The sequence below is a fragment of the Aquarana catesbeiana genome, unplaced genomic scaffold (genome assembly GCF_042186555.1).
Source record: "Aquarana catesbeiana isolate 2022-GZ unplaced genomic scaffold, ASM4218655v1 unanchor225, whole genome shotgun sequence".
Taxonomy (NCBI): domain Eukaryota; kingdom Metazoa; phylum Chordata; class Amphibia; order Anura; family Ranidae; genus Aquarana; species Aquarana catesbeiana.
In genome coordinates, this window is record NW_027362652.1 from 1,471,548 (window position 1) to 1,483,571 (window position 12,024).

Consider the following 12,024-nt stretch of genomic DNA (forward strand, 5'->3'; position numbering starts at 1 on the left):
TAATTCAAATTTTTCACGGTCTATTCGCCGTTGCGAGGACCGGAAATTGCACCGCTGAGGCCGCCTCCCCCTTCTGCCTTCCAGCGGCTGGAACCTGAAGCCGCCGCGCACTGCTGGAAGTCCCGTCCAGCAGTGACGTCAGCCGCCACTCAGACTGGACCAGTGCAGACTCCAGAGACCCCGCACCATGCAGATTCCCTCAGCTCTCGCGCGCCAGTCTATAAGCACGGGACCCCCGTCAGCCTCTACCCTCGCCGGGCTTGGGAAGTGGGCAGACACCGGAATACCCCCCGCCCATCAGGGGGGGTATTGGGCTGGACTTAAGATCAGAAAAAAACAAAACACAAACAGGTATGCTCCTACCCTACTCCACCTGGAGAGAGCGCAGCACACCCCTGGTCCCCTGCAGCGCTTCCACCATGGCTGGAGGAAACACTACAACTGAGGCCATGGTGGAAGTGTCCAGGCTTTAAAGGAATGACTGCAGTGTTTCCTGGGAAGTGGGTGGAGCTGCGCTCTCTCCAGGTGCTGTCCTGAAAAACGAGGTGAGAAATCAACATTTCCCTGCTAGCTGAATCCAGAATCTACATGAATCCAGTCTAGATGCATAAATTCTGTCTGCAGCACAGAGAAGGAAGGTTATCCGAGAGAAATACAGCACTGGGAACACAGTTCAGGAACGTGACCAGGGGATTACAGGCTGATATCACCCAGTCCCCGCCCTACTCTGGACCAATCAGTGAGCAGTATGGGTGGAGAAATGTAATTAGTGTTAATGACACACCTGTGCTGATCTCTGTAGGAGTGTCCTCCTCTATGAATATCCCCGTTATTCCATCCTCCTCAATAGACTGCTGGTCATCCCTCACATACGTCTCTTCTTCTTCTGCTTTTATCTCAACTTTTATATCCATCAGATCTTCACCCTAAACCAAGAAAATGAGAGAATATCAATGTTATCTGTAAAATTTAATTGAGATCATTAAAAAAAATCCACATATGATTTCATCATGAGTCCATATTTCAGATGTTCCCTTCCAACAACCTTGTAATGGTGAGGGATGGTGTGATCTTCCTGTGTGGAATCCCGGGAATACAGAGGACGGGGACATCTCTCTGGTGGGTTTCTGTAGCTGGATGACTCCACCATGGTGTCCTGGTACAGATCCTTGAGTCCTATAAAAACTTCCTCTGTCACCTCATCCTGATTATCCTCCTCTTTTATCTCTTCTTTAACCTCAACTTTAGAATCTCTCAGGTCTCCACTCTGAATATATAATAAAAATGAGAGAAATTATAACAATGCAGATAATGTACTGGATGATGTCCCAGAATTCCCAGCACCGCTCACCTCTCCTGTCAGCAGCTCCATCATCCTCTTGGTGACCTCGAGAACCTTCTGCATGTTGTGTCTCTTGGGTTTTAGGGAGTCACATGGAGGCACTGTGATGGTCATATCATCACCTGACTTTAGAATTGGAAACCTCTGTATTGGGAAACCAATAGGAATGTCATGTTAGAATCCCAGAATCCTCCTCACCTCTCCGGTCAGGTCTGTGTTTTATTAATAGAGATAAGAGTGATGTCATGTGACCTCTCAGAATCCTCCTCACCTGTCCGGTCAGCAGGTAGATGATCTCCAGGGTGAGGTTTAGTATCCTCTCAGACATGTGACTCCAGTCCTCCTCCATCTTCATTGATGTGGTCATGTGATCTATACAGGGTTTTCTGTAGACAGAGAATTGTATTGGTTGTACAATATTAAGATGGGGATGTAAGGCGTTAGGAGGTGGGCTGCCCCCCCATAGGGATAGACACATGTGTAGGAAGCTGCTTCCCTCTAGTGTTTGCAGGCCCAGACTAGGACAAAAAAAATTAGGCCTGTGCATTTCAGACTGAGCAGCCCATGACATATTTCCCAGCCCCTTCCCCACCCTCCATCCTGACGAAGGTGAGGGGGCCCGGGGGAAAGAGCATGGGGGGGGGGGGGGGGCGGGGCATGCAGAGAGCACAAGGGGAGCTGAAGAGTACAGGGGGGGTGAGGAGCATAGTGGGCGGAGAGCACGGGGGGGGGGGGGGGGGTGAAGAGCATAGGGAGAGCACGGGGAGGGGGCAGAGAGCACGGGGAGGGGGCGGAGAGCATGGGGAGAATGCAGATAATAGGGGGCTGGGTGTAGAGTACATGGGGAAGTGAGGAGTAAGGATGAGCTCCGGCGTGTTCGCACAGCCCACGTGCAGAGCCCGCCAGGAAGTCGGCTCTGCGCTGCGCTAATCACAGGCATTGAGACATTTCCCGATCTCTGCAGCCGCGGATCGGGACAATGTCTTACCGCTTGTGATTAGCACAGCGCAGTGCCGACTTCCTGGCGGGCTCTGCACGTGGGCTGTGCGAACACGCCGGAGCTCATCTTCAGTGAGGAGCATGGAGGGTGAAGAGCATAGGGGGGCAGAGAGCACAGGGGGGGGGGGGGCAGCAGAAAAAAAGCTGGACAGGAGGAGTGGTGGGGCTCCTGTATATAATATAATCAATCTCCCCATTTTCCTGAGGGCAAGGGGAAACCTGGAGAGCACAGGGGGCAGAAAGCACTGGGGGGCAGAGAGCATGGGGGAAGCCGGAGAGCGGGGGGGGGCAGAAGAAAGAAGCTGGATAGGAGGAAAGGTGGGGCTTCTGCATATATAATAATCAATCTCCACATTTTCCTCCTGCAGCCTCTGAATACCTGTGGGAAGGAGGGGAGGCTGCAGGAGGAGAATACAGAGACTGATTTTTCTATATGCCCGCACCTCCTATCCAGGGGCACGGCGAGCCGCGCTCCCTTTCTCTCTGGTCTGACGTCTCCTCCAGCTCCTCCCTCTTAATGGTTACAGGTCAGCTGACCTGCCGTTTTCTCCCCCCCCCTAGCCTAATGGCTGAAATGAACTGGCCGCAGAGAGGCCAGGTGAGTGGCAGGGGCTCAAGGAGCAGCCCAGTTGCCTTGAGCCCCAGAATGACATGCTGCCTCGGCCCACCAGGCAAGTGCCCAGTGTACTCTATTGCCATTCCGGGCCTGAGTGTTTGTATTTTTAAAAGTTGTTGTTTGCAGAATTTCCAAAGCTATAATACACGCTAAGATTAAAGTCACACTACAATGTACAAAGAATAAAGTCCCAAAGCACCCCTCCCACCCCACCAAATAAAAAGTTGACCAACACACAAGTTCTTATTGCTGTTTGTTATCATCTATAGGGGGCTTCCCCTCAATGGTGGACATGAGTATTAAAGAACGTCCAAATCTTGTATAATAGGACTATAGTATAAAGGAGGATAATAAACAGTAATTCCAGGACTGAAGGCTCTGCCTCTCTGGATGGTATCTGCCCCTGTAGTGTCCTGTGACTACATATATAAAAAGGTGGATAAAAGACATCACGGTGACTATGGAGGAAGAGGACGGACATGACGGGGGGTTACTGGGTGTAAACAGAAAATAAGATCTTATTACCTCCTCTACTGCCACTTCCAGCAATGTCTTCTCTCCACTTCCTCCCGACTCGCCTCTCACCCAGAACTTCCTGTCTGTACACAACATAATTTCCTGTCTGTACACGACATCACTTCCTGTCTTCCATAGAGACGTCCTGTCTGGGTAGAAGTGAGATCACCATCTTGTGGAGTTCAGAGGAACTGCAGCACCAAGAAACATTCTCATAGAGCAGTGTTTCTCAACCTTATTAGTGCTGTGACCCCTTGATAAAATTTCCCAAGTTGTGGGGACCCCCAACAGTAAAATTATTTTTGTATCGTGGGTTGTCAGCACCCAAGGCAAGACAAGTAACCTGCGCCCCTAACATGTGGACATTTAGCGTACCCTAAATCCCTTCCACTCGTACAGTAAAAAAAAAACCTTATTATACATTTTAGGATGTACCACTCTTTCTCTTTGTTCTCCTTTCTTTTCCTTTTATCTCTCTATATCCTAATTTCTTGTTTTTTTTTCCCACCCCTCTCTCTAGCCATCTTTCTTTTTTATTCTTTCTCTATCTTTTTCTTTGTCCCCTCCCCTCTTTTCCTCTCCCTTTCATGTATTCTCTATTTTTATTCCTTCTCTTACTCCTTGGTGGGGGAATGGGATGAGTTGCAGTGCTGGCAGGGAGTTGGGATGAGTAGCAGTGCTGGTGGGGGGTGGGATCAGTGGCATTGCTGGCGGGGATTTGGGATGAGTGGTAGTGCTGGGGGGGGTTCTGATAAGCCAACTTAGGTGCTCTTGATCAGGGTCATCTGCTTATCTGAGAACCTTAGTGGGGACTTTTAATGGCAACTATAATCACAGGTAGTGTTATTCACTGTGTCTCCGACTTTGTGGTGTCTCGCAGCAGTGACATCTATGCCGAAATCAGGAGATAGGGTCTCCTCCAGCCCCTCCCACTTCACATTCCTCACCAGTAAGCTGACCTCTAGTCTCTGCCCCCAGCCATGCTGTGAACTGAATGGGCGGCTGCGAAATGGCTGAGTGGGTGGCCGCGGGCTCCAGGAACAGCCCAGCTGGGTGGCCACAAGCTCCAGGGACAGCTCTGCTGGGCGGCTGTAAAAAGACTGGGAGAGCGGTGCTGGCTTCAGGAACAGCTCAGGATTCGGTGACCCCTGGCAAATCATCATTTGACCCCGAGGGGGTCCCGACCCCCAGGTTGAGAACCACTGTCATAGAGTGAACACGGCCTTGTGCTGTGTGTGTATTGAGTTATCTGTGTAGAGTCCTGTGTTGGTCCTCCATGATTTATTTTATGTTCTCCATTCATGTTAAATAACAAAGAATTACCGCACTGCCCAATTAATTGAGCTGCAGTTCTAGTTGTAGGCATACAAAAATACATAAATCAGAATAATCTAAAAGAACCGCGCTACAAAATTAAATAAATGTGTTAATGTGAATAACCCCACAAAATCCAAAAAATAAAAAATAATCATTAAAAGTGACCAAACAAATTTGAATGAATAAAAAACGTTGTGTACTATTAAGTCCCAACCAATTTGTGGTACAAAAAAATCAATAGTGACTTGAATTATGAAAAATAAAAAATAAAAATAAAACGATGACTGAAGAAAGATGAATCCCTGAAGCCAAGTAAAAGTTCAAACGGTGATTGATAAAAGTTCATCGATAAACACCCAGTGATAAATCCACCACCTATAGAAATGCATGCTTACCAAAGGCAAGCTTTATATCAGCTTATAGGTAGATATTCACTCAGTGGGAACAACACCTTCGATCACTCCACAGGGGAAGGACAACCAGGACCTCTCCGTCCAGTGAATTCAAAGGGTCAGCAGGGGGAATCCAGAGAGATAACAGATACATTCTCCATAGTGTGAATCAGTATATAACCATTTATTAAACCAAGGGATAATTGCACTTACATCCCATGACGACGTCCAATAGGACAGAACATACGTCGGAAGGCAGACGCGTTGACGTCATCATTTTCATCTCATTGCGAACGGGTGTATGCAGGCCGGCCGACTGTTCCATCTCCTTACACGCTTTTAATCGTGCTTTTTTGATGTAAGTGCAATTATCCCTTGTATTTTTTTTTTATATCAAACAGGTTTTTATTGAATATTTGCTGCATACATAAAATGATTACGGTAACATAATGACATGGTATCCTTGTAACTGTTATCATAACTTAAATAAAGACAACATTGAGTATATGCATATCTATCTCGTATTATTGTTCCAATAATATACATATTTAACTTACATAGATTAACAACCCGTACTTATATTTATTAAATCACTCTGTGTTTATATGATTATACTAGACACAGGTAGAGGATTCTTGAAGCCATCTGTCCCAGATCTTATTATACTTAGCTGGACAACCTCTATTAATGTATATACATTTCTTATATGGTAATGAATTATTTATCTCCACCTTCCATTCCATCACCCCAGGAGGCACCCTCCTCATCCATTTCCTGGCTATGACTTTTCTTCCCGCAAAGAGTGTTTCGGATAAAAAGGTTTTGGTGTATTTGTCTGCTGTGTCTGAGACTATGCCCAAGAGACATTGTTTAGGGTCTAGAGTCAGAGGGGAGCCCATTGTATCGTGTAAGAATGCCACAATTTGCTCCCAGAAGCCCTTTATCTTGGGGCATGCCCAGAGTAGATGAAAAAAGGTGCCCGTTTCTCTCTCACACATCTGACATATGACAGTTTGTGTACGCTTGTATCTGGCCACTCTGAGGGGTGTGAGATATGCCCTGTGTATGATATAAAGCTGTGTCAGCCGATCAGAGAGTTTAGGAGACACAGTCTTACAGGCCTCCAATACCTCACCCCACTCCTCATCCTCCATCAGTCCTACTTCTCTCTCCCATCTCGGTTTAATACTATATGCAATTTTGGTAGCTACAGGGGTTAAAAGTAGGTTGTAAAAGGCTGAGATCAATTTGTGGGAGTCTGTACTTTTAATTATAGCTATTAGAACATTAGATGCAGGGTCAGGATAAGAGTTTGGGAATTGTGATTTTATCGCATGGCGAATTTGTAAGAATCTAAAAAACATTTGATCCTGTATTGCAAATTCTTCCTTAAGTAGGTCAAATGTTTTAAGTTGTCCATCTTTCAATATATGGTGTAGGTAGAATATTCCCTGTATGGACCATATGAAAGTGTCATTTATTTTATTAAGCTCTTGAAGATTTTTGTTGTGCCATAGTGGCGTGTAATCATTGAACTGTGGAATGTCTAGTCTGGAAACTGCCAAGTTCCATATTCTCCTATAGTGGTGGAGCATGGTGTGCCTTCCTTCTCCTGGTTCCATCCCGCCCAGATCTGCTGCTATTGCATATATCGGGTCTTTGGTATATTGCGCCCATTTCGGGCATATGAGTTTGAGGAATCTCTCGCTGTCAGTTTTGTCTAGATGGAAAAGTTGGGATAACTGTGCTGCGATGTAGTATAGGTTAAAATCAGGCAGGGCCGTACCCCCAAGATCAGTTGGGTTTTTAAGGGCTTGCCATGCTAATTTATGCCTATTATTGCCCCAGACAAATGACTTTAAGAGGGATTCTAGAGATTTAAAGTGTTTTAGTGGCAAGTAAACAGGGGTGTGCCATAAAACATAAAGTATCTTGGGTAATAGGATCATTTTGATTAAATTTATACGACCCCAGACTCCTAATGGTAATTTGGACCAGACCCGTATTTTATTTTTAACTACGGATATGAGAGGTTCTATATTTAGGGAGACATAATCTGCAGGGGATCTGGTTATATGCACCCCCAAATACTTAATAACATCTGTTCTCTGTAGCGGGAGACTGGTTTGAGACTCTGGGGGTGGAAAGCTATCAATTGGTAGGATTTGGGATTTATCCCAATTAATTTTCAGACCTGAAAATTCTCCAAATTGTTCTATCATGTTGAGTGCATTGTATAGTGAAGGGCCTGAATCTGCTAGGTATAATAATGTGTCATCCGCATACATGCTAATCTTTTCAGTCAGAGTGTCCATTTCTAGTCCCCTAATCTCTGGATTTGCTCGAATGGATATTGCCAGGGGTTCTGCCGCCAGGGCATATAACAATGGGGATAGGGGGCAGCCCTGCCTTGTGCCTCTGCTGAGGTAAAAAAAATTCAGATGCCCATCCATTAGCTACCACTTTGGCCCTAGGTGCCTGGTATAATAGTTGGACCCATTTGATGAATTTTGGGCCAAATCCATACCCCTCCAAGCATCTCCATAGGTACCTCCACTCTACCGAGTCGAAGGCTTTTGCTGTGTCTAAGGTCACCACAACCCGTGTACCAACTTCTTCATGTGTAGCTTGTAGATTAATGTAGAGTTTCCGTAAGTTGAACGAGGTGTTGCGTCCGGGCATAAACCCGGCCTGATCTGCGTGTATCAATGTTAATATTACCTGATTTAGCCTGATGGAGAGTACCTTGGCTAATATTTTAATATCAACTTGTAGGAGTGATATTGGGCGATAGGATTCTGGTAATCCCAGGTCTTTTCCGGGTTTAGGGATGAGAACTATGGTGGCCTCTGTCATAGATGGGGGTAAGGTTCCAATTTCAAATAAATGATTATATAGCTGTAATAATTTAGGGGCTAATACTTCATTGAATTGGGAATAAAATTCAATTGGGAGTCCATCCGAGCCTGGAGATTTGGATCTAGCAAAGCTAGCTATAGCAGTTAATATTTCATCTACTGTGAGTGGTGCTTCTAGTAATTCTATCTGTTCTTTGGTTAGTTGTGGGAAAATCACCTTTTCAAGAAAGAGAGACATGGAACGGGTCTCACTGGGGACTGTCGTTGTATATAAGTCAGTAAAGAAGTCTCTAAACATTGATGTTACTGTGGGGGGGTCTGTAACCTCTTGTCCTCCTGGGCCAAGTAGTTTAATAACCACCGGAGGTCTATCCTCGCTATGTACTAAGTATGCCAACAGTTTACCCGCCTTTTCCCCATGTTCAAACATTTTCTGTTTGGAGAAAAACATCTTTTGTCTGGCTTTTTGGTACTGTAACTGGTTAACCATTCTAGTTTGCAGTTTAAGTTGGTCTGCATTTACTGATGTCGGGGTGTTGGTGTATGTTTTTTCAGCAGAGGACAAGTCCTCCAGCGCCTTACCGAGGGCACCAGAGGAGTCCATCTTAATTTTGTTAATAGCAGTTATCAGTGTATGTCTAGCAAATAGCTTAAAAGAATCCCATACTGCAGCTGGAGATGCTGATTCATCATTTTCTACAAAGTATGTTTTCCATTTATCCATAAGCTCGTTGTCTTCTGGTAGAAGAGAGAGCCAGAATGGGTTTAGACGCCAAGTGCGTGGTGGCTTTGCTACTGGAATGCTTAATGTAATCCAATAAGGGCTATGGTCCGATAGCACCCTAGGGCAAAACATTACCTCCAATAGCCTTGGGGCTAATCTACGTGAAATAAGTATAAAATCTATACGGGACATAGACCCGTGAGAGGATGAAAAGCATGAGTATGACCTAACTCGTGGGAAAATGTGCCGCCAAATATCTACTAAATGGAAGGCGGAGACAAGTTTAGAGAATCTAGTTTCAGTGGGGACATTATGAACAACTGAAGCCGTTTGTAGTTTGTCTAAAGACGGGTTTAAAGTGACATTAAAGTCTCCCAACCATATCGCTGCTACATTCGGATGACGGGTCATAAATGATATACCTTCCTGGACTGTGGAAACATTAAATGGAGGTGGTACATAAAAGGCCATCAAGAGCAAAGGTTCACCATACACTTTAGCATGTATAAAGACATAACGGCCTTGTGGGTCAGTAATTAACTCGTACAGTTCAAAATGTACCGATTTGGCTATTAATACGGAAACTCCCCTGGAATGGGACGTGTGGGTAGAGTGATACGCCCACCCCACCCATGGCCTTCGGAGTGCCATCTGAACCCTGCCCTCTATATGGGTTTCCACCAGTGCCACTATAACGGCACGTTGTTTCTTTAGGAATGTGAAGACCGCCGCGCGCTTAAATTGTTCACGGGGGCCCCTCACATTCCATGTAAGGAATTTCAAAGATGCCATTGGGAAAGCTTTTTAATCATTAATAGAGTATTTATATAAAGCAGTTTGTTCTCCATATATAAGGCACATAAGTTTCTAACTCTCAAACCCGTCTGTCCTAGTTGTATGGCATATAACACGTAAGTACATTTCCATAAATCCAACACATGTGATGTTACCTGTTTTCTATCACAAATATGCATAACCAAACTCTAAACCTTTGAACTCCCACCCCCCTCCCTGCCCTACACTGACCCAAACTTGTGTGGGCATAATCCCTTAACTGGTTATGAACTGGGAAGCATTCTAATTTCTTATTGAGCAATAAAATGTAGAGCAGTTGGTTGAGTCTTCGGAAGTTAAATAGCATGAGTAATATCAACCATACTACTCGCATAATGTATAGTATGGTTTCTCGATCTTCCTGCTGCCGTTTGGCTGTGACAGCTATGTTCCAAGGAGTGTTCCAATGCTCATGATGTTTCTTCCCAGCCAGAACTATGTGGGGTAAAGTCTCGCTGCACGGTGCATGTTAACTGTAGGACTTTGTCTTCCCCGAGCCCCGGGAAGTACTTTGACTCTTGCACTGTGGGTATCCGGGATTTATGTTGTAGATTTGTACTGGCTAGAAACAGCTCCCGGTCACGGCCATCTCAAGGATTGAGGATTAATCAATCGGCTTGTTGAGGGTTAGCCCGTCTTTCCAGCCAAGCAATCACCTCCTCTGTATCCTCAAAGAAGACTGCACGGCCGTCATGCTCCACCCTGAGACGAGCTGGGAAGATCATTGAATACTTATATTGGAGGTTTCTTAGCTTACGCTTGGCTTCTGTAAAGCTTTGGCGACGACGTTGTACCTCTGCGGAGAAATCCGGGAAGATGGCCACCTTCACGTTCCCCACTGGGATATTGCCTTTCTCCCTTGCCATTCGTAAAGCAGTGTCTCGATCTTTATAGTTAAGAAGTTTAGCTATAAACGTGCGAGGGGGAGCACCCTGCGGGGGGGGTCTCGCTGGCATGCGATGTGCCCGCTCCACCGCAAACATAGGGGAGAAGACTTCTCTTCCATAAGTGGCAATCAGAAGATTTTCCAAGAATGTGGTAGTGTCCTTACCCTCAGACCCCTCCGGCAAGCCTATCAGGCGTATATTACATCTGCGCAGCCTATTCTCCATATCGTCTTGCTTTATAAGGAGTTGTTGTATTTGTCATTGTACACGGTCTGAGGATGTTTGTAAGGGTGGAATAGCATCCTCCACCTCACTCAATCTGGTCTCGGTTTCTTTTACTCTTTCTCTAAGTTTTTGAAAGTCTTGTCTGATGAGGGAGATATCCGTTTTGACTTCCTCTATCTGCGTCGTGAGAGAAGTTCTACAAAAGTTGATCGCTTCAAGGAGTTTGTCGGTGTCACTCGTAGTGCGTTCTTCCTCCCCAGCCCTCTCAGCAGCTCCGTCTTCCTCCATGTCCTCCTTTTCATGTCGGCAGTATTGGTCAAGTTTTGCTGCCGCTGCTTTTTGTGCTTTAGATGGCGACATACTGTAAATATCCTAGAGGACTCTCGAATAATTCCCAACCTCTGATAGCAGTCTGGCGTGTTTGGTACTCAGAGAGGATGTAGTCCTAGTTTTAATAAGTACCTAGGTGCCCGGGGACAGGAGCTAGTCCTGCCGGGGTTATGTGTAAGGTGTCGCCCCTCTTCTCTCAGAGATACTAGCAGTCTGGAGCTATGCCCTGCAAGCTACAGGGAGCCGAGTAGGTACCGTTTAGATGGGAATATCAGAGCTGCAGGCTGTATTCGCAGCACAAGTGAAGCAGGTAGGTGTGCCAAGATGGCCGCCGGTCACCACATATGTGCCTAGGCCGCAATCCAGGCCGGTTATGGGCGTCAGTCTCCCCGGGCCTCTTATGTATAAACAGGCCAGTAATCAGGGGGATAAGTGCAGTCCAGCTCTCTCAGGTATTAATCTAGCAGCTGTGTACCTGTATATTGCAGGAGGCTTCAGGCAGGGCCGCAGATGAGGAGGACCAAGATGGCCGCGACCTCCGGTGGTAGGCCGAAGCCGCGGTCTAAATTTATTGTGCCGCCGAGCGGGAGATCGCCGCTCCGTTCGGGCCGTCGCGCGCTCCCCCTCCTCAGGAACTAGATGTTTCAGTCCCTGGTGTCCCAGGGAGACAATCCAGCCTGTCGCCCAGTGCCAGCAGTCCAGGATTAATTAGAAACAGGAGTAATGGACGGAGCTCAGTGTCCACACGTCCTACTCCATGCTGTGTCAGGCCACGCCCCAATTATCCTTTGTTTTAATAAACTAAATAACTTTAATTGCATAATACACAAAGTGCAAAGTGCTGGGTACAGGACTTCATAATACACAGAGCGCCGGGCACAGGACTGCATAATACACAGAGCACTGGGCGCAGGACTATATAATACAAAGAGCGCTGGGTACAGGACTACATAATACACAGAGCTGGGCACAGGACTGCATAAT

At 46.2% G+C, this 12,024-nt stretch overlaps 1 protein-coding gene across 1 annotated transcript in view; it reads right to left on the reverse strand.

Moving 5' to 3' along the window:
• Positions 1-3,598, reverse strand: part of LOC141121577 (uncharacterized) — a 137,870-nt gene extending 134,272 nt beyond the window's left edge. Inside the window, 5 exon segments of the mRNA XM_073611212.1 lie at positions 785-926; positions 1,046-1,267; positions 1,352-1,486; positions 1,614-1,728; positions 3,483-3,598. Of these exon segments, the coding sequence (XP_073467313.1) occupies positions 785-926; positions 1,046-1,267; positions 1,352-1,486; positions 1,614-1,709 (595 nt within the window). The 5' untranslated portion in view covers positions 1,710-1,728; positions 3,483-3,598.
• Between the last annotated feature and the right edge of the window lie 8,426 nt (positions 3,599-12,024).